This window comes from Phalacrocorax aristotelis, chromosome 9 (assembly GCF_949628215.1).
Source record: "Phalacrocorax aristotelis chromosome 9, bGulAri2.1, whole genome shotgun sequence".
In the NCBI taxonomy this organism is placed as follows: domain Eukaryota; kingdom Metazoa; phylum Chordata; class Aves; order Suliformes; family Phalacrocoracidae; genus Phalacrocorax; species Phalacrocorax aristotelis.
The window spans coordinates 35,894,679-35,920,620 of NC_134284.1; the positions used below are offsets into that span (position 1 = coordinate 35,894,679).

At 47.2% G+C, this 25,942-nt stretch overlaps 3 protein-coding genes and 1 long non-coding RNA gene across 5 annotated transcripts in view; 2 read left to right on the top strand and 2 right to left on the bottom strand.

The window, feature by feature from the left end:
- Positions 1-4,722, top strand: part of POLE2 (DNA polymerase epsilon 2, accessory subunit) — a 20,540-nt gene extending 15,818 nt beyond the window's left edge. For both annotated transcript variants that reach the window (XM_075104390.1, XM_075104391.1), the window contains exons 14-19: positions 833-892; positions 990-1,067; positions 1,478-1,586; positions 3,360-3,536; positions 3,654-3,721; positions 4,541-4,722. In XM_075104390.1, the coding sequence (XP_074960491.1) occupies positions 833-892; positions 990-1,067; positions 1,478-1,586; positions 3,360-3,536; positions 3,654-3,721; positions 4,541-4,559 (511 nt within the window). In that variant the 3' untranslated portion in view covers positions 4,560-4,722. The remainder of the gene's footprint in view (positions 1-832; positions 893-989; positions 1,068-1,477; positions 1,587-3,359; positions 3,537-3,653; positions 3,722-4,540) is intronic.
- LOC142062234 (uncharacterized) lies at positions 4,670-6,788 on the bottom strand. Its single transcript, XR_012662404.1, has 2 exons — positions 6,651-6,788; positions 4,670-6,030 (listed from the first exon to the last, which is right to left on the bottom strand). It is a non-coding gene; the product is annotated as an uncharacterized LOC142062234 (long non-coding RNA).
- DNAAF2 (dynein axonemal assembly factor 2) lies at positions 5,793-22,383 on the top strand. The gene is made up of 3 exons (XM_075104389.1): positions 5,793-7,531; positions 17,338-17,484; positions 20,911-22,383. Exons 1-3 carry the CDS (start codon positions 5,888-5,890, stop codon positions 21,481-21,483), a joined length of 2,364 nt encoding a protein of 787 aa, XP_074960490.1. The 5' UTR covers positions 5,793-5,887; the 3' UTR covers positions 21,484-22,383.
- A 1,671-nt stretch (positions 22,384-24,054) lies between these two features.
- On the bottom strand, positions 24,055-25,588 carry MGAT2 (alpha-1,6-mannosyl-glycoprotein 2-beta-N-acetylglucosaminyltransferase). The gene has a single exon (XM_075104398.1). The coding sequence runs from the start codon at positions 25,511-25,513 to the stop codon at positions 24,182-24,184; it is 1,332 nt and encodes a 443-aa protein (XP_074960499.1). The 5' UTR covers positions 25,514-25,588; the 3' UTR covers positions 24,055-24,181.
- Between the last annotated feature and the right edge of the window lie 354 nt (positions 25,589-25,942).

Sequence of the window (25,942 nt, forward strand, 5' to 3'; positions counted from 1 at the left end):
TGCTTTATAAACTGATGTTGCTGCTACGAGCACCTACAGGCTTTCTGTACCAGCCCTGGAAGATGTTATCTGGGATGCTGACTGCTGCCTACATGGAGGCATCTCATTTCTGTCTTCGCTCTTGCACGCACAGTTCTCCACGGCTGTTAGTTTGAGAACTAACCAAAGCAATGCAGTCCTGCAAAGGAATCATTTATTTATCCCTTCTTGTGTCGCTGCTCTGTGGGAGCCCCATTCCAGGCCTGGACAACTAAATCCCTTTTACAGAGATTTGAATAGACAAAGGAAAGTAAAATAGGGAGACAGCCAGGCTTATGCCTTCTGGCTTCTGAGCTTCAAATTCCTAACAGTAGCCCCTAAGTAGGCTAGTTCCTAGAATGGACCCCAAAAGCAGGAAAGGCCACAGCCTGCAGCTCCTGAGCTCTGTGTGAGATGTAAGCAAGTATATGTCAGGGACTGATCCTCCGTCCTGTGTCCTGGTGGGGCTCTCGTGGTGTGCCGCTGCTGGGTTATCTGGGGTCCCTGTATGAGATTGTGGAGCCCATTACCGCTGAGTCCTGAGCCAGGCTGCACATTCTGTTCTGTCTCCCTTCCCACAGTCAGTCCCCCGTGCATGGTGAACAGTTTTTAAGGCTTCTTCCATCTCAGTGAGGAGTGGATATTTGTATTCCTTAGCTGTATTTTATGTGGTTCATAAGGCCAGGAAGAGCTGTCATCTCTGCCCCAGAATAGGTTATTTGCATGCATCTGTGGACTAACGGCAGTATATAACCAATGTTTAGATACTTCTAGGATCATTTTGTATAAAAGTGATATGTTGAACTTTTTACAGTAGTCGATTTGTGTTTGTTCCTGGCCCTGAAGACCCTGGTCCTGGTTCTATTTTACCACGGTCAGTTTGCTTCACTTTTTCAAATTTTGGAATTTTGAGTTAAATAGTTAAAGAAGGTAAGAGTCTTGGTCGATACATCTGTTGCTATTTATTTTAGACCTCCCCTGGCTGAAAATATTACTGAGGAATTCAGACAGCTGGTGCCATTTTCAGTTTTCACCACAAATCCTTGCAGGTAACAGTGTAGCTTACTGCTATTTTTAATATTCTTTTTTTTTTTTTACTGAATGACTAATTTATATGCAGGTATAATTTTCAAATATTACAAATTTTGGAAAACTTTGTCTTAAATTTTTCAAATTATTCGAATTCCTCACTTGCATTATTCGTAGCTAGTTTTGAAAACATTGATACATAAATAAATAAGTGATGGAAGGGAGTAGTGCTAGAAGTTTGATAGCGAATATCAAAAGCATCATGTTTTTTTCTGAATCTGGAGAGAATGAAGGGAAGATGTGAAAATATTATTTTAATTGAAATGTACTTTTTCATTTTGCTGCATTAGAGGGAGATCAACTTTATAATGCACCCCCGTCTTTTAGTTTCATCTCAATTTATTTAATTTCATTAATGTTTTCCATTTAGGATTCAATATTGCACCCAAGAAATAATTATCTTCCGTGAAGATTTGGTAAACAAAATGTGCAGAAACTGTGTCCGCTTCCCTAACAGCAACATGGATATTCCCAACCATGTGAGTGAGTTGTGTTCAGCACTTCTTGCTGAGATCCCCTTGACCTCTTTTTTGAGCAGCAGGTCTGCATTTAGGCTGCTCTGATCTGCGTTCTCATGACACGTTGCAAGAGTAACCAAGAAGGATCTATACGTTTAGTATTATTACCTTCATTTTCATCTTGTCAGTAAAATAACTGAAACCACGATGCTGACTGATGGCACCGAGTCATTGTCACTGTCCCACTGCAGGTGCCCCCAAAGGCAGAACTTCATAGCAGCTGACTGTTGGTGTCTGTGCACCAGCAATGAATGTCGTACCAAGAAACATTGATTCCTAAAGGCAAAGTTTAATACAAATTACCTTTTTTTTTTTTAAGACTTGACCAATTAACCAGTGACATGTGCAGTAAAGCAGCATGTCACTTTTCCAAAAGGTCATCTGCTTCTGCCTTCTCGCTTGAAGTCTTAATCCTGCTTTTGATACATCACCACAGCACTCCGAGTTACGATTCTAGTTAATGAATGCACAGCAGGAGTTGATGTGACTTACTGAGGTAATTGAGTGAGAATGATCCAGGCTTATTGCAGTGATGGATGGAGTGTGTTTCTGTTTATTTTACAGTGTTTTTTTGTTTGTTTGTTTGACTCAGACACCTCTTTTAGCTCTTTCTTCCTTCGCTCCATCATGACAGTGCTCAGTTTCCTTGTGAACATAGGGAACCCCTTGTGGACGCTGGTGCACCTTGGTTTTGGTGTGCACGTTTGTGTATGTGTACGTGTACGCTGCAAGCCATCCCTTCCCTGTGCTCATACACAGCTTTCTCGTGCTTGGAAGGGAAGGAATAATGATGGAAATGTAAAATTATGTATTGCAACACTTTCTGCAGATAAGAATTTTGGGTTGCTTTTGCATACTTCAGTTTTTCTCTGCCTTTTCTGCCTGTCATTAGTTTTTTAACTCAGCCATCAGTGTAAAAAGATGAATGAGAGAGATAAATTTTGTTACTAACATTAGATTGAATTAAGGGTGACTTCAGGCCTCATACGGTATGAGTGGAATAACTGGTCCTATCTTGGTACGACATTTTCTTTCAACAGCAGACCCTTCCACCAAGTTGCTGCAATGATTTTGGCCCTTTGGGAAAATGGAGCCTAACGGCAGCTACATGATTCATTAGAGATAATAAAAGCTTTCGGGGGCTTGAGGAGAGAGTATCATGAACCAAAATACCCTGGCTGGAATTTTCCAGATGAAGAAGCAAATGAAAGGGGGCAGCTGGTGTTTGGAGCAGGGCAACTCCCAGAACAGCCAAGGGAATTAAAATAATTTGGGAATTAAATGATTTCCCCAGTTCAGGAAAAAGACTGTGTTTAAGTGTGGGTCATGTGGTTAACTGGTGCTGCGGGGAAAGCCCTGAGTGAAAAAAAAACCCACAAAATAGAAGTTATGGCAGTGTTGGTGCTTCCTGGATTGGAAGAACAGGTAAGCAGATTCTGCAGGTTGTTGGAGAGTCTGATTGACAAAATAGTTTTGACATTTTCAAATGTTGGCTGATATGCTTTAGAGAGGACTTCATGTTTTTAAAAAACCCAAACAACACAACAAACAAACAGCAGCTGACTGGTGCAGGGGAGTTGCTATTTTACGCCAGAAATTAGTAATAATCGAGGGAATGAAATACACAAAAAACCATTTCCAGTTCAAAGCTTCTTTATTAACAGGGCATTAGCATCTGCAGGAATGAGTTTGACTTGTGGGAAATGGCTCAAACTATTTATGTTTGTCTTGCAGTTTGTAAAGACTATATTATCACAAGGACATCTGACGCCGCTTCCGCTGTACGTTAGCCCTGTGTACTGGGCCTATGACTACGCCCTGAGGGTGTATCCTGTGCCAGATATGCTCGTCATTGCAGATAAATACGACCCATTCACGGTCACCAACACTGACTGTCTTTGCATAAATCCTGTAAGACTTCCTTATGTTTTACCAAAATAAGGGGGTGCAGTCACATCCAAGTGTGTCTCTCACTATTTGTGTGGTACTTTACTTACACAAGTGTGGTATATACATTTTTCTTTATAGGGTTCATTTCCAAGAAGTGGATTTTCATTCAAGGTATTCTACCCCTCCAACAAGACAGTTGAAGACAGGTAAATATATTCAGTTTCTCATTAAAAAGGAAGTATCTTCTTATTTGCTGACTTTCTAATTATCAGGAGCAACACAGAAAATCAGTTATGTAGACTTACACTTCATAATTAGGCAGTGTAAGAAATCCAAATGCCTAGAACTAAAATAATAAATATAGACATGACGGTCAAATAGCAATGATGAGAAGCATGATACAAAAGTAAAAGGAAAGATAGACAGTACAATATGATTTTCAGTAATTGAGACCCAGTCGGGAAACAGATTTGTTTCTGGAGATTATGCTTGTTCCACAGGTTAATTACACTTAGGAACAATTCTTGGTTCGTTTTGCGATCATCATCAAGCCCAGAAGCCACTTTCATGCTTTCATTTTATGTATTTTAAATCTGTACTTACTCATTCCAACTGTGGTCTTCCAATGACTGGAAGAAAGGTCAGCTGCACTACCAAAAAGTATCAAAAAAAAAAAGGACTTAAAGCTGTGATGGAAATTTTCCCATCTGAAATAAGGATGGTAGAACCCAATGGGAGAAGTGCAATCTTACCTTGCCTCATTTGGTTTCATGCCTGTCGCAGCAGCTGTGTTTTTTTCAAACAGGGGTGGGTGACACTCCCCACCCTCCCAAGGGAATTGCTAATACATCGACCCATGAAACCTCTACCTGAGTATAGAAAACATCATACCATAAGATACTTCAGGTCTATAAATAGTTTAAAACATTATCAAGTCTTTCATAAATCAAGAAATAGAATAATACATTATTTATTGTGAAAGAGCTTTTTAAAAACTAAATATTGTTTTTTTTTGGCATTTTCAGCAAGCTTCAGGGGCTCTGAATTTCTGCAAGACTGCAAAAAGGGAGTGAGCCTTGGTAAAGCCAACTGTAGCACTCATTTGAGATGGATTGATTTTTATGATGTATTACAGACTGTTTATAATAAATGTCAAAGCCAAAAATGGTGTATTTTATACATGAATAAACTTTTACAGGAAAAGATACTGGGTTTAGTTTAGATAAAATGTAGGGCCACTGTGAAGATTAATTGGCAAAGCATAAATAAAAGAAGGCAACTGGAAGAACCAAATGCATGTGTATCAAACAGGAAATACCTATCTTTTAAAGAAGTTCAAGAGAGGGAGAACTTTGACCATGCTGAGGTGAACCGCTAGCTAGTTATCTACAGGAGATGCTGGAAATGTGGGCTAGGGATTTTTGTTTGGACAGGAAAGGTCTAGAGATTATGAGGTGTTATTTACTAATGGCAGTATATAATGTTTGCTGCTCGTGTCACACAGGCAGGGTGAGGAGAGGCAAAAGGAACAAGGGTGTGATCCTTTGAAACTTCTGCAGAAGGCAGGGAGGAGGAAATCTTGCTGAAGGAGCAACCAGGAAGGTGGGAAAGAGTCAGGGCCTGGCAGTGCCAGCTTCTGCGTCGGCAGCTGGGTTGGCCAGCAGCAGAGAGCAGCCTGTTGGCACGTGAAAGGGCCTAAAGTACCTTGCCCGTCCCTTTTCGACGAAACTAAGCAAAAACCTGTTCCAGCCACTCACAGATGCTGAGACCAGGTCAGCAGACTGGTGCTACCCCACATGCCCAAATCAGGTGCAGGACAGAGAGGGGACCCACGACACTGGCTGTTTTGTGTCACAGACCCCTTCCTGCTGCACTGGCATCTACATGAGCATGGCTCCGGGGGCAGGAGCAGGGGGAGGGCAGCGGGCAATGGACTCTGGGGGGACCAATGGGGTGTGGATGGGAGCTGAACTGCTGAGGGTCTAAACCCAAACCGCAGGAGAGACTGTGCCAGCAGTTCTGATCGTGCTGCGGGGGGAAGGCAGTGCCCACTCAGGGATGCAGGAGGGTGGAGAGTGAACCACCCCTGTGGCTCACAGGGGCGAGGGCTGAGAGCCAGCACGAAGCCACTGAAGAGAAAGGAGCGGAAAGGCTCAGCGAGGCCGCGGCGGCGGCCTCAGAAGTCGAGAGGAATCGGAGACCACCGCGGGACGGCCCGCCATCTTGTTTGGCGTCTCCATAGCAACCGGCCGGTGGGGCCCGGCGGCGCCATTTTGTTTACCATCACCACAGCAACAAGCGCGGCCGGGCTGGAGGCACCATCTTGTTTGGCGTCTCCACAGCAACGAGAGCGGCCGGGCCGGGTCGCAGCCATGGCGGGCCCGGGGCGGTTGGAGGAGCTGGAGCTCAGCGCCGAGGAGGCCGAGCGGCTCAAATGGGCCTTCCGCGACGAGCAGTTCCGTGCGCTGTTCGCCGAGTACGCGGCGGAACTGGCCGACCCGGAGCAGCGTCGGCTCTACGAGGAGGAGGTGACGGCCTTGGAGCGGGAACGCGGCGTGGATGTGCGCTTCGTCCACCCCGAGGCAGGCTACGTGCTGCGCACCAGCCAGGCCGGCTCCCGCCGCTGCTACCTCAACGTCTGCAGCAACCCGCAGGTCGGGGCGCCGCAGGCCCGCGCCGAGCCCGGCGGCCACCGCTGGGCCCTGCCCTATAGCCTAGCGCCGGGCCGGGAGGAGCTGGGCCGCGGCGGACAACGCTGCCTGATCTACGACGTGGTTTTCCACCCGGCGGCTCTCCGCCTGGCCTCCCGCAGCTCCCGCTTCCGCCGCCTACTCAGCGACACGGCGCTGGAGGCCGTGGAGCGCCACTGCTCCGTCCAGCTCGACCGCGCCAACGCCGCCGTCCTCCGCGGCACCAAGTACAAGGGCGTCCCGCAGGCTCCCGTCATCCGCACCCCGCTGCCTGGTGCCGCCCCGCCGACCCCTTCCGACGGCAGCGACGACTCCCCGCTACCACCCTTCCCCTTCCCGCCGCCGCCCGCCGCCCCGCCGCCGCCCGCCGCTCCCCCGCCGGCCCGGCCCGCCGGTCCCACCACGCCGCGCTGGAGCATCCGCCACCGCTCCTACGTGGACCTACAAGACTACCGGTACTGCCGCGACTCGGCGCCCAGCCCGGTGCCGCGGGAGCTGGTGGTAACGGTGGAGCTCCCGTTGCTGCGCTCCGCCGCCCAGGCCGAGCTGGAGATCCGCGGCCGGGAGCTGCGCCTCGACTCGCAGCGTCCCGCCTACCGCCTGCGCCTCCGCCTCCCCTACGACGTGGACGAAAGCGGCGGGCGGGCCGCCTTCAACAAGGCCGAGCGGCAGCTCGTGGTCACGCTGCCCGTGGTACCGCCGGGCCCGGGCGTGGAGCGGCTGGAAGAGGCCGGGCCCGCCGCCGAAGGGCTGGGCGAGCCGCCGAGGGGCGGCGGGGTGGTCCGGAGCACGTGTGGCGACGGGGAACCCGCTCCGTGCCCCGAACGGCCGCCCGCCGGCGGCCTCCCGCCGTCCCCGCCCCGTTCCGCCGCCGCTTCCCCCACTCCGAGCTCCAGCCCCCAGCCCAGCGGCCTCGCCGGGGACGCCCCTCCGTGCCCTCCCGAGAGCGCGGCCCCGCCGGCCGCAGAGGGCAGCCCCGGCGGCATGGCTCTTCCCCGGAGCTCCGGCAGCCCCGAGGCCGCCGTGTGCCCTCCCTTCCAGTGCCGTCAGGATGAGGCCTCCCTCACTCTGCTCGTGCCTGTGCCCGGCATCTGGCCCCAGAGCCTCAGCGGGGACGTGGGCACGAACCACTACAGCCTCTGCTTCTCCAGTGATGCTGGCGCCTATGCCCTCTTCTTACAGTTTCCTCCCGCAAACAGGCTGGTGTCCCCCGAGACCAGCGTTAGCGTGTCTGCCCACAACGCTGCCATCGGGCTCGCCAAGGCCCCTGGGAGCACCGGGCCCTGGGAGAAGTTCTGCTTCGGCCTTGACGCCTCCGCTCTGCAGGTAACGGCTTCAAACTGGTGCATCACGCTCCCTGGCGTTCCGCCTCACTGCGGCGTGTGACTTCTGCTCTTTGCATTCGTTTATGAATGATGTCCCAAGGAGCTGTTAGGTTATTGGTCTGAGTTCAGAAGAAGTTGCTAGTGATGGAAACTGCTTCTGTCAGAGAGCTGTTACTGGATGCAAGCAGAATGACCTAATTAGTGCTAGTCTTGTACAAGCAGTACAAAGGTCACGTCATGGAGCTGACATTGTCTTTGGAGTTGAAATGACTTCTGCCTCCCGCACTGATGTGTTGCTGAGTGAAAACGGAGTCTGCCCTATGTCCTTAGCATTAGCCTTTACGGCCATGTAAGTTGCTCATGCAATCTGTTCACATGAAGAAAGGAGACGTTTATCGTACCCCAGACATACACACATGTGCAGTGTCATGCAGTGCAGGCATGTGAGAGGGTGTACCTGTGCCTGTATTTGAGGACAGAACTCCCATTTACAGCTGCAGCAACGCCCATTAATTCAACCAGAGTTGTTCAGTGAATCTCAGCTGTGAACTGCTGTTGATTGCCATTTTGCTGGGCTAGTTCTTTGTCTTCTCATCAGTCTGAATATGATTCTACTTGAGATGTTTTATTATTTTATGGGCAGTTAGGCAGCGATGCTCCCTGTGGCAGGAGGAGGTTGGCATGCCTGCTGAGAACTGGCTGTGTCCCCGCAAAGGGATGCTCAGCATTTTTGTTGTCAAAAAGCCCTTGCACAAATTTTTTTGAGAACTATGTTATTTGGTAAGCTCAGAGTTTCAAACAATTTATCGTGAGCAGGGATTAAGGCTGGACAGTTCTTGTGTAACTCTTCGGCCATGTGATTTTGAGTTTGTCTTTATTTTAGAACAATAAAGTCCTTTGCAGGTTGGATCACCTAGCATGGGAGCGCAAAGTCCAGAAAACTGGATGTGTCGACAGGGATGGTGGTTTGGAGTATCTTAATTGCTCCATTCCTACAATTAGAAATTACTGCAGGATTCTGAAAGGTGTTTATCCAATTAGTATATGTGCAGCTGAATCGTCAAGTTCTGTTTCCCATTTAGCAGGCTGCATGCCTTCTCTGTCATAGCAGCTCCTCTGAAGGAGGAGCTGATCATTTTGGGTAAGTATCGAAGATGAATTTATTGAGAACCGTCTATGCTGAACTGTTTGCAGTGCATTTCCTTTGCTTTTATCGGATCAGGAGCCTGCAAGTCTGTGCAAGCGGGGCCACGAAATGTTCGGCACTACTCTTAATTGGTGTGGTTGAGTACTGGGTGCCAATGTGATGTTAAATAAGCCATCGTGCACACTACTGACTGTTTTTTGTAGAGATACAGAAGGCATGGGTTAGGAACTACAGGCATTTTATCCACTTTTTCATATAGTCTGAATAGCCATCTCTTTCATCGTGTGGCATGGTGTGCGTCCGTGCGCTTGCTTCTTGTTTTATGGCATGCAGGCCTAAATGCAGGTTTTAAGGGAAAACAACAGCTTTCTGCGACTCTTTGTGGGGATATAGCTGAAAATTCAGTTTGGGAATGGGAAATTCTGCAATATCTCTTTAGTACTGTGATGGATGGACATTTCTGCATGCTTTTAACTCAGTTATGATTGAAAGTGTTTGGTATGTGGTTATTATGACTGGGGGAACACCTTTTGACAGTTGTTAAAAGGGCATGCAGTAAGGGGATTTTGGCCAATATTACATTTTTGTGAGTTAAAAAAAATCTTTGAATGTGCTGAATTTATTATATATTGCAAAATCTTTTGGGTGGAGTAGTAGGAGGGGGAGATTTAGTATTAGTCATAGGCCTCCCAGCTATTCATTCATGTCACAGGCTAAAAAAGATTGATTTCTTTTGGGGTCCTTTTGGATACTGGGCCTGCAAATTGAAGCAGCTGAAATAGTCTGAAGTCATTTGTTCTGTTTGCCTTTTTTTTAACTGTGCTATTTCCCAAAAGTGCCTGTGCCAGCGCTGATAGCTGCATTCACTCAGAGTGAAGTGAGAAATATTAATATTTAATCAGAGCTGCTCTTACATGCTATCTTTTGTCCATTAACTATTTGCTTGTGGTAGCTTCTCTTCTACTTATGTTGATTTCTTCAATTTGTCTGCTGTTGTCTCTGGTGGTGTTCTGCTTTGAACCTCTTTCTATAAATCAGAGCTATGGTTCTTGCATTGAGATCTGCAAGGAGTTACATCAGCTGTAGAGGAGTGTTTTAGGAACACGCACAATAGCAGTGCCCTGTTTAATCACTTCAGGGAGCTTTTGGTGGCCTAGGCGAGCAGGAATTTTATCCTGCACCTCTCAGCTGCGCTGCTGTCTGCTTGTTGGTAACCTCCTGCCATAGCATTGCTGGAGGATAGTGCGCAGTGAAAGAAGAGGCCAGCGTTTTTTTACAGATAAGAAATTCCTATTCTGCTATCTTCAGGGAAGTTGCTTCTTCGTGGAGACCACCGGTTTCTATGTTGTTTCAGGGAACGGATTCCTTGCTCAGTTAGTTACTTGAGAAATCTGCCTAACGCGGCGATGGCTCGTGCCACAGCAGCTGTTACAGGACCCTGTTAGGCTGCTTCCGTAGCTGTATTCCATTAACATGCCAAGCAAGCAGGAAAATGTGTTATCATAATAGTTCACCGCATAAGCAGAATGCATCTCATTGCAGCCTTGTCCCCGGACTCTGCTGTAGTGAAGCGCCTATCGCTTGATTCTGATTGCCTGTGCGCCTCTGCCCAGATCAACACGTACGATAACGGTGCTGGTAATTGCACAGCCCTGCTTTGCGGGCTTGTGATGTTCCGGTTATCGCACTGGCCTCTTTTCTTGTTGGGAATTGGTCTGATGCAGATATTGGTAGAAGAATGAGTTGAGCTTGTCCTTAGGACACCGTTCTTGAAACAGAATTTCAAGGACTGGTTTTCCTTTTGTAGTCAGATACGTTTGAAACCTGGTGCTGAAAGACGATATATTTAGAGCTCAGTTTCCATAGATGCTGAGCAGTCTGAATTCCCACCCCAGCAAGTGCTTATTTTGAGCAAATCTTTACAGTGCAACAGTCCTCCCCGGACTTTAACTGTGCCGTTGCAAGTATTCCTTTGCTTGGTAGCTCTTGATGTTGCTTTGGCTTTACAGCTTTCCCATACAATAGAGCCAGCTCTCTGCTGACTCTGAGCCCTATCTGTATCAGCGGTTGCAGCCATTGCTTCCCTTTCTTTCTGAGTCATTTTGCTCCTTGGCTAAACCATAATGTCCACACTTGTTAACGTCCAAACTTGTTGTGGTAGCCAGAAATCCTACAAAAATAAAGATCCTGTAACTTTGGACTTCCTGGAGGAGGGTCAGATATTTCAGGGCTTTAAAAGTTACCTTTTGTCACTGGCCTTGTGCTCAATCGCTGTACCAGAGACCACGCAGCGTTGATCTTTCTACAGGGCCTGCTCCAGGCCCTGTTTTTCCAGGGGAATGGAGGCCTATGACCTGAGGAAGTTTCCTTCACCATCTGCTTTTTGCCTTGAAGGATCAGCTGTGGGCTATGCTCCCGCTATTACTCTTTATCGCAGTTCATCCTCTAATGCCTTCTACCTTTCTCACTTCCAGTTGTTTAAATCCTGGAAGCTCAGGCCTAGGAAACTCCTGCATTGCAGAGTTCTCCCTTCATTTTAAGACAACAGAGCCTAGGGAATGAACAAAAAGGAATGGTTGAGCGTTAAATAACCATTAATAAAATTTGTAAGCCTGTCAGGCAAGGCTTCTGAGAACAACATGTCCCAGAATGTCCTGGTTTACGGCAGAGCTGGAGTTGGACAATTAATGAAATCATGCCTTCATAAAGCACTGTCCTTTAGTATTTGGTCTCCTGGGGTTAAATGTGGCTCAATTCTTAACAGAAACAAAAAGCAGTTTTCTGGTGGGTGTATCTGAACTACTGAAACTCGGGGGCTCGGTTATACCAGCATGTGAAACACGTTTGGTAGATAATTAATTCTGCCTGCAGTTTTGGGGTCATGTGTGCTTATTTTCATGTGATTAGAAAGATTGGTTAAAATAATCATTCCCTTTCATGCTGACCCACACCCTTCCCGCCCTTCTCAGAGGACTGGAATGACTTTGTTCAGAGGATGTGTGCTCACCCTCCTGGTCAGCGCGTCCCTCCTGGGTTTCCTCTTGCTGGGGAGGGAATTGCTGCCATCAGCCCATTCCTTTTATAATAAAAGCTGTTATGGAGAATATTAAGATTTAACTCACGTAAACCCCCACGGGGCTCCAGAGAACGGCAGGGAGCGGCTTTTCTTCTGCTTTACTATGCATTGAGATTATGTTTTTTTAACATTTACAGTACAAAAAAAATTATACTAAACATTCTTGATTAGTTAATAATTTGAATTAAACATGAGTTATGCTGTTTGTGAGGATTACTTAACACAGGTATCTAAAAGGGAATTGCATAGTGATGTGAAAGCTGTGTCTAACTTCTGTGTGAATGCTGATGCCTTCATGGAGAATGTTTTAGATGGGTGTGTTACTGAGTATAAAAAAAGATGTGTGATTTTGCTGCTTGGCACAGCTACCAGCGCCTTCTGAAGGAGATCCTTTTGAAGCTGTTGTTGCTTTTTTCCTTCAGAAAGCAGCCAGTAAATGATGCCGAAGCCCTGTGACCTCTGCTTGCCGCACGTACCGTCACGTGTTGTTTTCTAACCCCTGGACTTCTGCTTTGGCAACAGGTATGCTGTGGGGCTGTTCCTCCAAGACAAACACCTGCTGTGACCTGTTTACACAAAAAACCCCCGTGGGAACAATATCAATTTTAGTTGTCTTTTCAACAGAGGGGCTGTCAGTCTTTGTAATTAATCTTCTAATTATCTCATTGAACACTGCATTTGTCTTGTATGTGCTGTCAGGTCTATTGTGCTCCGACAGGTCCCATGCTCTGCAGCCACACTGGACACACACGCGGCATGGGGCTGCCAAGAGGCCGTGTATTTGCTGGAAAAGTCAAATGTGGGTGGCAGAGCTACGTTGCTCCCAGCGCTGAGAGCACGTGGAAAGGGCTGTGGGCTGGATGTGCTGCTGTGGGCACACTGCCTGGGCTGTGCTGGGGCTGTCCTCGTGCTGGGTGAGCTTAGAATTAGGGCCTTTGTGGATAAATGTATTTCTTGGTTTGAGAGTCAACCAAGCATGAAACCTAGAGAGCTGTGTTGGGAAGTGTAAGATACATTGACGTTTTAAGCCTATGCTGCCTTTCAGGGAGAAATCTGTACTGGAGAGCCGAACGGATGGTGCGCTATGCTCACAAGTCCAAGCAGAGGTGCTGGGTCTCAGCTGGCTGCGGCAGTCTGGCTGCCTGTACTGCTGCATCTAGGTTTTGCCCTAATTTCCAAGCTATTTTGTGTTCCATTGCTTTCTTTGAAAGTCAGGGTTAAAATTTTCAACTCCCAAGCTACTCTAAGGAGTTAATATAACAGTTAGGGGTCACTTCTTAGATGATGATGCTAGAAACTAGGACTGTTGTGCGCAATCCTAAACCAGTTTATTTTTGGTTCAGTTAATTCTGTGCTCAGAGTTTCAGGACTCTTGGCAAGTTTTTTGGGAGGTCAGAAGAGGACAGAAACAGAGAACAGAACAGAACTTATTGTTTGAATTTTTTTCAAAGTAATCTCTTTCCCAAACTACATTAAGAAACATAATTAGTTTGCTTCTGCTATAAAACAAACTAATTTTTAAATAGCCTTTAATTGGTTGATGCATTATGGGAATAACGTGCTTACACAAAACAGTTATGTTGGGAAACATTATTAACCTACTGATTAAGCCCATGAAAGCTTATTTTGAGCTGTTTAATCTTTGCAGTAACAAATACCTTATAAAAGTTTTTACCCCCAGTACAGGTACCTTCATTCACCAAAACTCTGAGCTACAAATTCTCACGTCGAGCTGGTTTGCAATGGGACCTTACAAACTGAGAGGCCAAGAAGCCCCTAGATTCAGGTCCTTTTCCATGTTGGCGTCAGCTTCTCATTACAGAATTCATGCAAATAACTTAAGCCTGAAACCTGTCCCACTTTTAAAACTGTTGCAGCCTATGTGGGAGGTAACTCTGGATGGTAACTGGCTATAAGTTTGGATAAAGCAATGCAGAACAAACTATTTGAGTGCTAATAGCAGCCATGGAGTGACTGGCTTTGCACTGTTTCTGCCAGTGTTGCTGCTGCTGTGCGCTGTCAGTGCTGTGCAATAAGAGGACGGTTTTGAATGATGAAGTGTTCTAGAAACCAAAGTCATTCCTGCTAACGTTTATGTTAATTTGGTCTCAGTTTAGTCACAGGAAAAAACAAATGCGTACTAAACAGCAGATGACAGTATGTGCAGGGAAAAACATATTTAATTCTAAATTGCTAAGAGAGTATAATAAATATCAGAAAATAAACTGTGCAAACTGATGAATTATTTTACAGGATGACTGAAATAATCTCAGATGGTTGTCCTTTGCTGCTCTTCCAAGCCAGAGCAAACAGACTTTCAAATAAATTCCTGAATCATTTTTTGCCAAGGTCTGTGTTTGATAACATCTGCAGTAATATAAAAGCTTCAGCGTATACTCACCATGAATGCAAAGTCTGAATTACAGTTGCTGGCTGTCTGAACAGGCTAGTGATAATCATTATATTGATAACAAACTGCATTGCTTGTGCATATGGCACAAGGTCCATGATTTATGGCGGGCCACTTGGTAGTGCCGTGATAAAGTTTTAAATACTAATTTGAAATGTAAGTGTAGTGTTCTGGGAATATGGTGTCGAGCTGGTATGAAACCCGGTCAAACTGGTTTATAGTAACTAGTTAAAATGATAAGAACATCATCGCAAGCAGTTACTTTTTATCCACCTGTAAAGTACCGATCAATAGACCTTTCCATTCAGGTTTTTTTAAACAAAATTTTCTGTAAGGAAAATAAATTATTTTGCTTTTAATCTGGGAAACAAACCTTCAGAAAGATTTATTGGGTTTGTTGCCGAAGCGTGAAGTTCTGTTGAAGACAAACTGTCTGTCTCTTCTCGTAGCTACGGTTGACACACAGCGCTGGCACTCGCACCCCGGACCTGGGGAGGCAGTTTCTCTACGGAGCTCTCTCAACCTCATGTTCTCTCCTAAGGGGCTTCCTGGTTTTCTTTGTTGTATCTCTGCTTTAGTGTGTGTAAACCGCCTCCTGCTATTTCAGAAGGACCTCCATGAAACCATTCCTGCGTTTTGTGAGACGCTGGGCGCTGAGCCCCACTGTGGGACGCTGCCTTTGCCACTGCTGCTGTTTCACCACAGCGCTGACTTCGGAGCCAATGGCTCTGCAGCATCTGCAAGTGACCCAGTGGTTAAAGTTGCTTCACACAAAGCAATTTAGGGATATGATTTGCAATATTTAGACCTAGCAATGAAAAGTTTTCATTACCTGTTGGCTTTTCAAGAATCTCCTCTCCCGGATCCTGTACCTGTGATTTCTTGTTGTTATTATGCTGCTTATGGACATGAGGAAGGTCAGGTACTGACTTTAAGAGCAAAAATGCACAGTGAGAGAGTCCTTTCACCAAAGACAAAACAAACTAGACAAAATAAATGCAGGCTCAGAGGAAAAAAATTCATTTTCCTCATTTTATGTAGGAAAACTGGAGACAAAGAGACTTGCTCACAGTCACAGTAGTCCAGGAGAAAGAATTGAAGGAAGGTTGCTAAGCCCCAAATCCCAGGTTGGTTCTTTTCCCAAGTGGGGTCTTGAGATGTGGAGACCTTGTAGCAGTTATTTTGGAGGAAAAGACGAACAAACACAATTTATTTATTTATTTATTTTTGAACCCTCACTGTAATTGCAAGTCTCCAGCTTTTAGGAAAACTTTCTTGCTCTTAAAATGAAAATGTGGGAGTGAAGGAGTGGAGGTGTCAGCTAAAGGTGAATTACTGGCAGGTGACTTAAGTTTATCAGCTGGGGGGAAGAGTGGTCGTGCTGGAGCAGAGGGTGCTTTGCTGCGCTTTCCTCTGAAGCAAAGGCAGGGTACCAGGATGGGCTGAACCGCCATTGCGCTGGGCAGTGTGCCAAAAACCCCGTGGAAGGGAAGCAGAGCTGTTGTCTGTGATGCGTGGGTGAAGCGATACTTGATGGAGGTGGAAATGTATCTCCTGTGCTGCCCAAAACCTTGCCTGTGAATCTAGTTCATGAGCTTGTGGGAGTTTTGGTGCTGCACAGATTTTTATGTCTATATTCCCTGCCTTGTTTCTTTACTCTGACACCTTCTTTTAAACTCTGCAGAATATTTCTACAAAGCTAAAGCACTGGCAGGGTCCCTCTCTGGCAGGCAAGAAAGGATGCAACACAAGGGAATAAGTACTTATATACAAAAATACAAGGAGTGGGTGTGTTACTAGAGGGTTTTCTGTCAAGGCCACCCTTCTGTAGTTTAATCTTTCCACAAACTGCCTCAGCATCCGATGTTGGTTGTTTGCCTGGATTGAAATCTTTCTGGATAGAAAATGAATTCAGTTTTGAATTAATTCCAAAACTCTGGTTTTGAAAACCAGCAATAGGTATGTTATGACTTTCCATATTGTGATTTCTAATTTAAATAGTGAAAAAATACTCCACTGTTTTATTTTTCCCATACAGATTTTTTTTTTTTAAGATGTCAGTTAAAGTTTGTACCTTAGACACAGCGTGGCATCTGGCTGTGCATAAGGCTATATCCACAGGGGGGCAAAAATGTGCAGAATTGCCTTTTTGCTTCTCAGTCCGCAAGACGTCAGCGATAATTAAATTTACCTTTCATTGGGTTGACAAGAGGGTAGAACTGGACTGAGAAATTTATAAGTATGACTTAAAGTAGAAGGTTTGCAACTCTTCCCTGCTATTTCCAATTAAACAGTTCCTTGTTAAATGGGGAAGGTAATTCACAGAACATAAGAATAGTCCTCTAGGTTAGACCATTTTTATTGTGCCAATGTCTGTCCTTACCTACGGCCTACAGCAGGTGATTTAGGAATAATATGAGGACAGGGAAAGCTCTGCAGTTCTTGGGAAACAGCCCCTCTAGGATGTATTCTAGGACCTTTAATTACCTGTGACTGATTTAAATCTTTAAACCTGTAGCAACGTGTTTCACGTTGTTTGTGAACTGCATATTAACAGCCTCAAAACATGTCCCAGGCTGTCATCTTTACCTGTGGATACCTCTGCATTTCTTCCAACTGGTGTTTACGCCTGCCTAAATGGAGATCTGAGAGGCCTCTGTGGGTGGATATCCGTGAAACGGATATAGCCAAGCATGTTTCATAGCCTTTACTTTAGAAGGTCTGATCTTGAGGCCTGAGGATTCAAAGATCCTGCAATGACAGGCCAAGGAGGTGTTTGCATTTTCCTGAAGTAAGACACTGGAACAAATCCATAAAAGCATAACGCTTTCCTGATGTTAAGACAGGTGAGTAGGGTGGAACAACGTTGTTGCAAATCATTCCTCAGAGGGAGTCTAAATCTATATATTACTCACATACTGAAAGAGAGAAAACATATGTCTCTTTGTGTATGATGCAGATTTGTACTTTCAGTCAAAATGAGCTAAGCACTGGTCTTCAATTCATTTCACATCATTATTTCTGAACATCTGGCTTAGAATTTCTCTGTCAAGATGTAAGCGTGCTGTGGAACTTGTGAATCAGTGTCCTGGCTTTGTTTGGAGTGCATTTCTTGCTCCAATATTGCTGAAGTATAGTATGAAAAGAACATAACCTGCTCTTTCTTTTCTTTAGGAAAGATTGTTTGTCAGTGAAGAAAACATTGATGGATTTCTAGGCACTGTTTTATGCCCTTCCTCATGCTCCCAATCAGCACTGGAAAGTCAGCCGTTAATTGAAGTGCTTGATGTTACTGAGGAGAGAATTCAAATCATGCTGAAGGTAAGGATCTCTCTGGCAGTAGAACATATTGCGGACTGATTAATGTACTTCAGTAAGATTGTATCAAATCTGACCAAAACACCTTTGTTCCTGTTTTGTCTTGATATAGCGGGGAAAACCATGGAGTAGGGGGTGCCTGCAAGCAGAAATGTCAGCTTTAGAAACAGGTTCACGTTTGTGCCATTTAATGTTACCCAGGGATTGAAACCTCCTATATTTCATTGGAAAGTTGGAGAACTATGATACAATTGTTAAAGACAGTGCATTCTCCTTGCAGGAATAGAGGATGGCACGCACACACTAAACGTCTCACTGGTGTTAAAAGAAAAAAATCACTAAGTAACTATCTAGTATTCAGAGGGACCCTAAGTGCTTTCAGGTCAGAGCTGATGACAACACACTGCAAACAAATCATGGCAGATGTCATCAGAACAAAACCAGAATAAAGAAATGAATAATCCATGTCCTTCAAACACCCAGAAGTTTGGGATTCATGTGCTGGAGCCCACAGTTAAAGCATGCCATCTTTTTCACAGACACCTTTCAAGGTGTTTGGTCCAGAAGTGAACTTACCTGGAGGGACTTGGGGCCAGGAGGGAGTGGAGAGGCAGAGAACCTGGCTGCTGGGAGCGGAATTGGAAAGGGCTCCTTAAGAGGGACAGAGGGTGCTCAGTCACGGCCACTGCTTTACTCCCTCTGCCTCGTCACACAGACAGAGAAAACCTCGAGGATTTTGTCTGTGAAGAACTAGGTCTCATTATCTTTATTTGGTCCAAGTGTTCAAGTACTTGGTGGTTTCCTATTGTGCGGATAATTAAACATAGGACTATTCATCTTAAAAGCTGGTCTCAAATTTACTGCTTGTAATGTTTAAGGTCTCATTCAGGCCACACTTCTTCCTCAGTCACCCTGTCTATATCAAGGATGCAAGGTAGGGTGTTTCTGAAGTCTGCCACAGGATTAAAATCAGAGAATCATAGAATTGTTTAGGTTGGAAAAGACCTTTAAGATCAAGTCCAACTGTTAATCCAACACTGCCAAGTCCACGCTTAACCATGTCCCTAAGCACCATGTCTACCTGTCTTTCAAATACCTCCAGGGACTGTGACTCAACCACTTCCCTGGGCAGTCTGTTCCAGTGCTTGACAGCCCTTTAGGTGAAAGAAATCTTTCCTAATATCCAACCTAAAACCTCCCCTGGCGCAACTTGAGGCTATTTCCTCTCGTCCTATTGCTTGTTACTTGGAAGAAGAGACCAACCTCCCTTCAGCTAGTTGTAGAGTGATAAGGTCTCCCTTCAGCCTCCCCTTCTCCAGGCTAAACCCCCCCAGCTCCCTCAGCTGCTCCCCAGCACACTTGTGCTCCAGACCCTGCCCCAGCTCCGTTGCCCTTCTCTGGACACGCTCCAGCCCCTCAAGGCCCTCCTTGTCCCGAGGGGCCCAAAACTGAGCCCAGCATTCGAGGTGGGGCCTCTGCCATGCCGAGCACAGGGGCCCCATCCCTGCCCTGCTCCTGCTGGCCACAGCAGTGCTGACACAAGCCTGGGGGCTGGTGGCCTCCTTGGCCACCTGGGCACTGCTGGCTCATGCCCAGCCGGCTGTCAGCCAGCACCCCAGGGCCTTTGCTGCTGGGCAGCTTTCCAGCTGCTCTTTCCTAAGCCTGTAGCGTTGCATGGGGTTGTTCTGACCCAAGGGCAGGACCTGACACTGAGCCTTATTGAACCCCATAAGTGGGCCTTGGCCTATTGATCCAGCCTGTCCAGATCCCTGTGCAGACCCTTCCTGCCCTCGAGCAGATCAACACTCCCACCCAACTTGGTGTCATCTGCAAACTTACTGAGGATGCACTCCGTCCCCTCACCCAGATCACTGATAAAGATATTAAACAAGATTGGCCCCAACACTGTGCCCCGAGGAACTCCCCTTGACTGGCTACCAACTGGATTTAACTGCAGTCCCCACCACCCTTTGGGCCTGGCCATCCAGCCAGTTTTTACCCAGCGAAGAGTCCACCCCTCCAAGCCATGAGCAGCCAGTTCCTCCAGGAGGATGCTGTGGGGACAGTGTCAAAGGCTTTACTAAAGCCCAGGCAGACACATCCACAGCTTTTCCCTCATCCACTAAGCGGGTCACCTGGTCATAGGAGATCAGATTGGTCAAGAGGCGCCTGAGTTAGTCAAGCAGGACGTGAATGATCTCCCTTTGCAAAACAGGAGACAGACAGATGAAAACAAAATACTGGTTTTGTAAAGAGGAAAATGTGAGGTAAAACCCCCAAATCAACTGGGATTTCTTGGTAGACACTGCATCAGAAATCCATTTAAAACTTTTCTTAAAGGAAACATGGAAAGATAACATGCAGGGGCAATCAGGTTACTTCTGTGGCCGTAAACTGGAGACTGCAGATACAGTTAATGTGTAGACGGCTTCTTGGAAAGCAAGTTCAGATGAAGCATGTGACCTCTGGAACTATGCTGGAGGACTGAGGAGTTTGTCCTAAAGATAGTGGCTCCAGCATTACTTGACAGGCTTAACTTCTGCAGCTAATATGGCTTGTACATAAAAATTTAAAATTCAGGTTGTTGGAGAGCAAATGTGGCTGTTTCAGTACCTGAGAAAAGGAAGCTAAGATATCTTAAATCACTCACACATTCATGTGGGAGAATTGTGCAGGGCTGAGAAGGACTTACTAGTGTTGCTTTTGTTTCTTGATGGAGTGAGCAGTGGTTTTGGGGTCTGAGAGGGCTGGGTGTGTGAGAGAGCGACTCGGTCCTTGAATCCATGAATCCAGCTGCTCCTGGACAGATGCCTGGCTGATCCTCATGGTCCACTGGTAGGGACATACGAGTTACCAGCTGTTTTTTGCCAAAGCAGTTAATGGCTAATGGTTAAATTGGGTAACTGCTGTTTAGACAGCACTGGGTCTCACACTTCATACTCTCCTGAGACAAACCACAGCAACTCCTGGATTAGCTCACTTAGGCCAGTTGAGAAAGACAGCTTGCTTACTGGTTACACCTTTCACGTATGATAGGATGGTAATTTCCCTAATTGCAAGGTTAAAACACACTTCTCGCAATGAGAGTTTAGATCCCTTAGCTGATTTTGTGGCCCCTGAGTTCTAGAAAACAACAGCCAGGGTGTAGTGAGTCGCTGGTCTTCCCTGCTGTTAATTGTGATGGAGGCTGTGGCCATTTGGCAGCAGCCCAGCAGCATTTCCTACTGCAGAGGAAACCCTCGGGAGGCAAACAGCCTCCCTGCCACTCATTCCCATGCGTGGTACAAGACCAGGAAGACCTCAGCACCATACTGACTTGGCTTTCTGGAAGTAGACGTTGGAGAAACAGGTGTCTTGGCCTGTCTTCACAGCAGTTTTGTGTGCCTAGTCCGTTTCAACTATAAAACAATTAATTTATTTTCTCCACAGTCGCAGGAAGCAGTCCATTCTGAATGTGACAGAAAAGAACAAGCACTTAGCAGCTCAGGAGGAGATTTCACTGAAAAGACAAACGGCGGCTACCCCCCAGCAAAGGCAGAAACAAACTGTACTGCAGCTGACACAGTTGAAGAAGAACGTGCTACAGAAACCAACAAAACTTCCAGATCTTTTGCAGCAGCTGAAACAATAGGAAAAGTAGGTTGTAGTTCACACCATTGTTTGCAGCATGAACCTTCTGACACCAGTTCAGCGATTCCTGGCGAATCTAGGAGAAAGGAACCAGATTTAGAAAGTGCTGTCACAGTAGGTGAAACAGCTGTGGCAACAGACTCTGAAAAACAAGCCGGCCTTCTCCTGGAGGGGCAGGCGAAAGCAGAAGGGGATGAAGCAGCTGCACCCGCAGGGTCGGCACAGGGGAACCAGCGCAGCTCACGCAGCAGACCGGCCTCCCCAATTCTCCAAGAAGTGAACACGCTGGATGGGAGCGTGCAGGTCATTAGGGATCATGTAACGCACTGCCCGGTCACGTTTCAGAATTCTTTGCTGTATGAATTGGACTAGTTTAATTATTTCAGGATTTGAATTGGACTACTTTAATTATTTTAGGATTTCCTTCTGTTTGATGCTTATTGTGGTTTCCATATGCTGGTTTATGACTTGAGGGCTAAGAGTAGAACACAGGTTCCTACTGAAACAGTTTTGTTTACATGTCAACTTAGAATACTTACGTTGTTAATAATTTTTGAAGTTAACAGGTCTGAGTTTTCTAATCACATGTATGGGCTCAAGTAGTTTTACTTGTAAGAAAGATGCAGCTGAAGGTGAATCTGAGCTCTTGGAAGAAAACGCATCTTTATTGTTTATATAACTATCTTAGTCTCTTGCTACATTACAGGGATTATTTGTATATAGCCTTTTTCTAATGGCTCCCTCAGGAATTGCTGTGTTTAGTCCACCTAGAAATGAGCAGTATTCATAATTTTTCAAACCTTTCATTTTGTGATAGATGCAGGATTAGGCTTGCACTGATTTTTAGCAATTAAATGAAATTTCTAATTACACAGAGAAGTTCTAATTACTCTCCTAGAAATAATCAACATTTATACCATGTATTCAGTCCTAGTACGTCACTTCAAAACACGGCATCCAAACGTACCCCAGCCTCTCAACCGAACAAATTCAACCGCACACTAAAAACATCCTGTCTTGTTGTGCGACTGCTACTAAGTATTTACAGTTTGTAAAATGGATTCATTTTACCCAGATTAGGTTTACTTTTCAAAAACAGTTCCCTGTGGGCTTCAGTGTGCTGTTCGCTGGTTCATCGCTTAGAAGTGTGATAACCAAAAGAACATATCTAACAATAACAAACTTTCAGTTTCCCTTCTCACTGTTTCTGAAATAACTTCTGTTTTAAGTTGTACAAGACACGAACGCGCTTTAGAATAAACTTAAATTAGACTTTCCTGGTTCCTCTGGAATTCCTTTTATATTTCTATGTTAAATGCAAGTGCTTGCAGTGGGGGTGTGTCGTGTGAGCTTTACTTTTGTAACTTCAGCGGAAGCCACCACTGCCAGAAACACCTGCCCCTACCCTCTACGCCAGCCAGTGCAGCATTGACCCAGCTGAAGGAGGGTAAGCGGTTTGCTGGGTTAAGTTTAACCCCGATGAGCTCTGTCACTGTCACGCAGCTCGTTGTGGGAGGTATCGAGGGGCTGAGGCACAGGCACAGCTCTTCCAGCATCAGCCCTGACTTTGTCGAACTATGAAAACGGAGCAAGTACCAAAGTACAAAATCGTGGCAGTTAAATTACCCCTGGAAAAAGAGAACAACTTATTGCAGTCAAAATAAACATCTGTGTACCTCTTGCAGTATTTCACAAAACTTGGCACTCTCTCAAATGAACATTTAACCAATATATTCACAACCCATAAAGTAGGTGACAAATGGCGGTAAAAGGAAAGCCTTGCCACATGCCCTTCCGTTCATGAGTAACTCTTGTAGCCAGTATTGTAAGTGCACCAACCTCGTTTCTCTAATTAAAAAATGAAGCTTTTTTTTTCTCTCCAAATCTCTCAGCATAAAATCTACCTCTGCATATCGCACGTCTGTCACCATAGCGTAGTATTTTCTTTCTCTAACATACTTCTCTGTTCTACAGAAAGCTGCTTGTGCGCTGCTGCTACCAGTTGTGCTTTAAAGCCGAGTGCCATTAAAGCAGCCGTACTGCTAGACTTAAAACAGGCAAGGAAGTGTTTGGTGTTAACGAACAGCTCCGCTCTCCCTGTTCACGGCTTTGAGCTCCAGTTCAGCGTGTTTCCATTACACAGAAATAATTTTTACTGGTTGCTTTACACAGCTGACTGATTTGAAAGCAAACTTTTTTGTGATCCAAACAAAAGCAGTGTCATGCCACACATTTGTTGCTCTATTCTGCCTCAATTAGTATCAGTAAAAAATTAATGAAGTTAAATACACACTGTTAGAACGGGTGATGGCATGTGTTCAGCCCTCTGGATTAAAGATACCACCCCACCCCCGGTCCTGACTCCTTCTAGCAACATAAGATGACATCATCTTTTTGTGAGAATCAAGAACTTCTCTGGTATTACAAAACAACTGATTTTTATTTCGGCAGAACTAAAAAAAAAAATAATCATATATTTATCTACATTGTAGTAAAAACAATGATTTTTTTTTCCTTTTCCTTCATATATTCACCAACACATCGCAACCAAACCAGGACGCAGGTATCAGGCATGAGGCGAGCTCGAGCGGGACGGCGGGAGGTGCTGGTACCGCCGGCGAAGGTGGTGTGCAAAGCCCGGCTCCCACCGGGGCTGGAGCTCGGGAGGGCTTGGTCTCCTCGCTTGTGCCTCACCACCCCCAGCGCGGCGCTACGGGCACCACCGCTCTGCCCCGATGAGGGGAAAAAGCCCTGCACCAGAGCACTACCAGCATCAGAAAAGATGCACATAAATACAAGTCTCCTCCTCCTCCTCCTCCCTGTAAGCACAGCAGCGGTCACTTTTTGCACTGGGGCTGCGATGCTGCTGTGGGCAGCCCGGCAGCAGCAAGTAACCCGGTTCCAAAACATGGTTGCCAAACATGAAAGATTACTATTTTGGGACACCTTTTACAAGAATGTTTATTCATATTAAAGCAAAAACCAACTCATAAATGCTTTTTATACACGTGTGTACCTGTAAAAGACAGTATGGAACAACTCAAAAAGAAAAAGGCTGTGAGAATGATCCTCACTGAAGTCTGCGGTAACTTTTACAGAGTTCGTGGTCCCTAATATCTCCCCACCCTCCGTTTTTCACATGAGGGGAAAGGGGTGCCATGGAGTACCTTTTGCTGACACTCATTGTTTCAGGAAACAGGTACTGTTGGTTGCTGTTCAAGAGAGAGTCGATTTTGGCACTCTGGGTGGATGGTCTGCAGGATTTCTTGTGGTGCATGCCACAGTCCCCTGTGTGAAAAATCCTGGGGATTTCGGGAACCAGCACTTTCCAGAACTTTGGAAGACAAGAGACAGTCAAGTGCTGCAGAGTCCAGTCCCAGTTGTAGTCATCATAGGTGCAGAAGGCGTCCGTGCACTCGATGAGCTTCTGGTAGGTGTCTCTGCCAAAGGCCATGCCCATGTTGTGCTCCGTGGACTTCCATGTCTTCATCTCCACCTTGTCGGCGCGGCCGGCGAAGCCGCCACGGACGGGGCTGTAGGTGCCCAAGGAGACGATCTGGCACTCGGGGCACTCGCGCTCACGCAGGGCCCAGAGCTTTTTGAGGACGTGGTAGAAGTCAGGCGCCAGGTAGTGGTCCTCCTCCAGGAAGAGGACAGGCCCGGTGTGCTCCCGCAGCGCCCGTACCCGCTCCCAGACGAAGTGCAGCTTCCACCACCAGTGGTGCTTGGTCTGGGAGAAGCGAGCTTCGCGGTAGTGCCCGAAGGAGTCGGGGTACTCGGCGTTGATGCAGCCCAGGCGCAGGGCCGCCGCCTTGCCGACGTCGCGGGGGCAGTCGTGGGGGTCGTGGCCGGGGAACTCGCGGGGGTAGAGCTGGATGCTGAAGGGGAAGAAGACCTGCAGGACGGGGCAGAAGTCCACGCGTGCCGCCAGCTGGTTGAGCTCCTCGGCCCACAGGTCGTGGCTCAACACCAGCAGCACATTCTCCACTCCCGCCGCCCGCCGCAGCGACTCCAGCAGCAAACGGAGGTGCTCGGCTCGATCGTGCACCTGCACCACCAGCACCACGTCGGCGGCGGCGGCCCGCGCCGGGAAGCGCCCGGCGTTCCGCACCGGTTGGTCGAAGTTCAACCGGTAAATAAGCGAGCGGTAACTCAGCGTCCCGTTCTCGGTAAGCAACGGCGGTACTGGAGATGCAGCCGAAGCGTTAGCGACCGGGCGGCGGGGCGGGGGCTCGCTGACCCGCGGCGGCTCCCCGGTGGTACCGGTACCGCCCCGCTGCTGCTGCTGCTGCTGCCTCCTCCGCCCGCCGCCTCCCCCACCGCTTCCCCACAGCGCCAGCGCGCACACCGCCAGCGCCAGCGCCAGCAGCAACACCTTCCGTTTGTAGATCCGCAGCCGCATCCTTCCCGGCGGCGGCGGCCGCCGCTCCCCGCCGCCCTCCCGCCGCCGCCGCCGCCGCCGCCGCCGCCGCCGCCGCTCCCGCAGGCAGCGCGCGCGCGCTGCCGCCGCCTCACACCCACACGTCACTGCGCCCCATAGGCCGCCGGTTAGGCGGCCGCCGGCCTTCTATTGGTCGTCGGAGCTGTCACTCAGCGCCGCTTCCGGCGGTGGGGGCGGGGCGGTGGCTGTCCGCCATCACCTCAGGCGGGAGCGGGCGGCCTCGGCCCCCCCTCGCAGCGCCGTGCGGTGATTGGCCGGCGCTAATTGGGGTTGGTGATTAGCGAGAGCTAATTAGTGATTAGTGGTGTAGCCGGGGGGAGGGGGGAGATGTACAAAGGGGGTGTTGGGGGTCGGTAGCGGGGCCGGGGTACATCGCTGCAGAACTGCAAG

What these genes read in the sequence shown, in the direction of transcription:
- DNAAF2 (XM_075104389.1), top strand. Translation starts at nt 5,888, where the DNA reads ATGGCGGGCCCGGGGCGGTTGGAGGAGCTGGAGCTCAGCGCCGAGGAG. An exon ending in TTGACGCCTCCGCTCTGCAG is followed by an intron (nt 7,532 to 17,337) that starts GTAACGGCTTCA and finishes TCTTTTCTTTAG; the next exon opens with GAAAGATTGTTTGTCAGTGA. An exon ending in GAATTCAAATCATGCTGAAG is followed by an intron (nt 17,485 to 20,910) that starts GTAAGGATCTCT and finishes TTTTCTCCACAG; the next exon opens with TCGCAGGAAGCAGTCCATTC.
- MGAT2 (XM_075104398.1), bottom strand. Translation starts at nt 25,513, where the DNA reads ATGCGGCTGCGGATCTACAAACGGAAGGTGTTGCTGCTGGCGCTGGCG.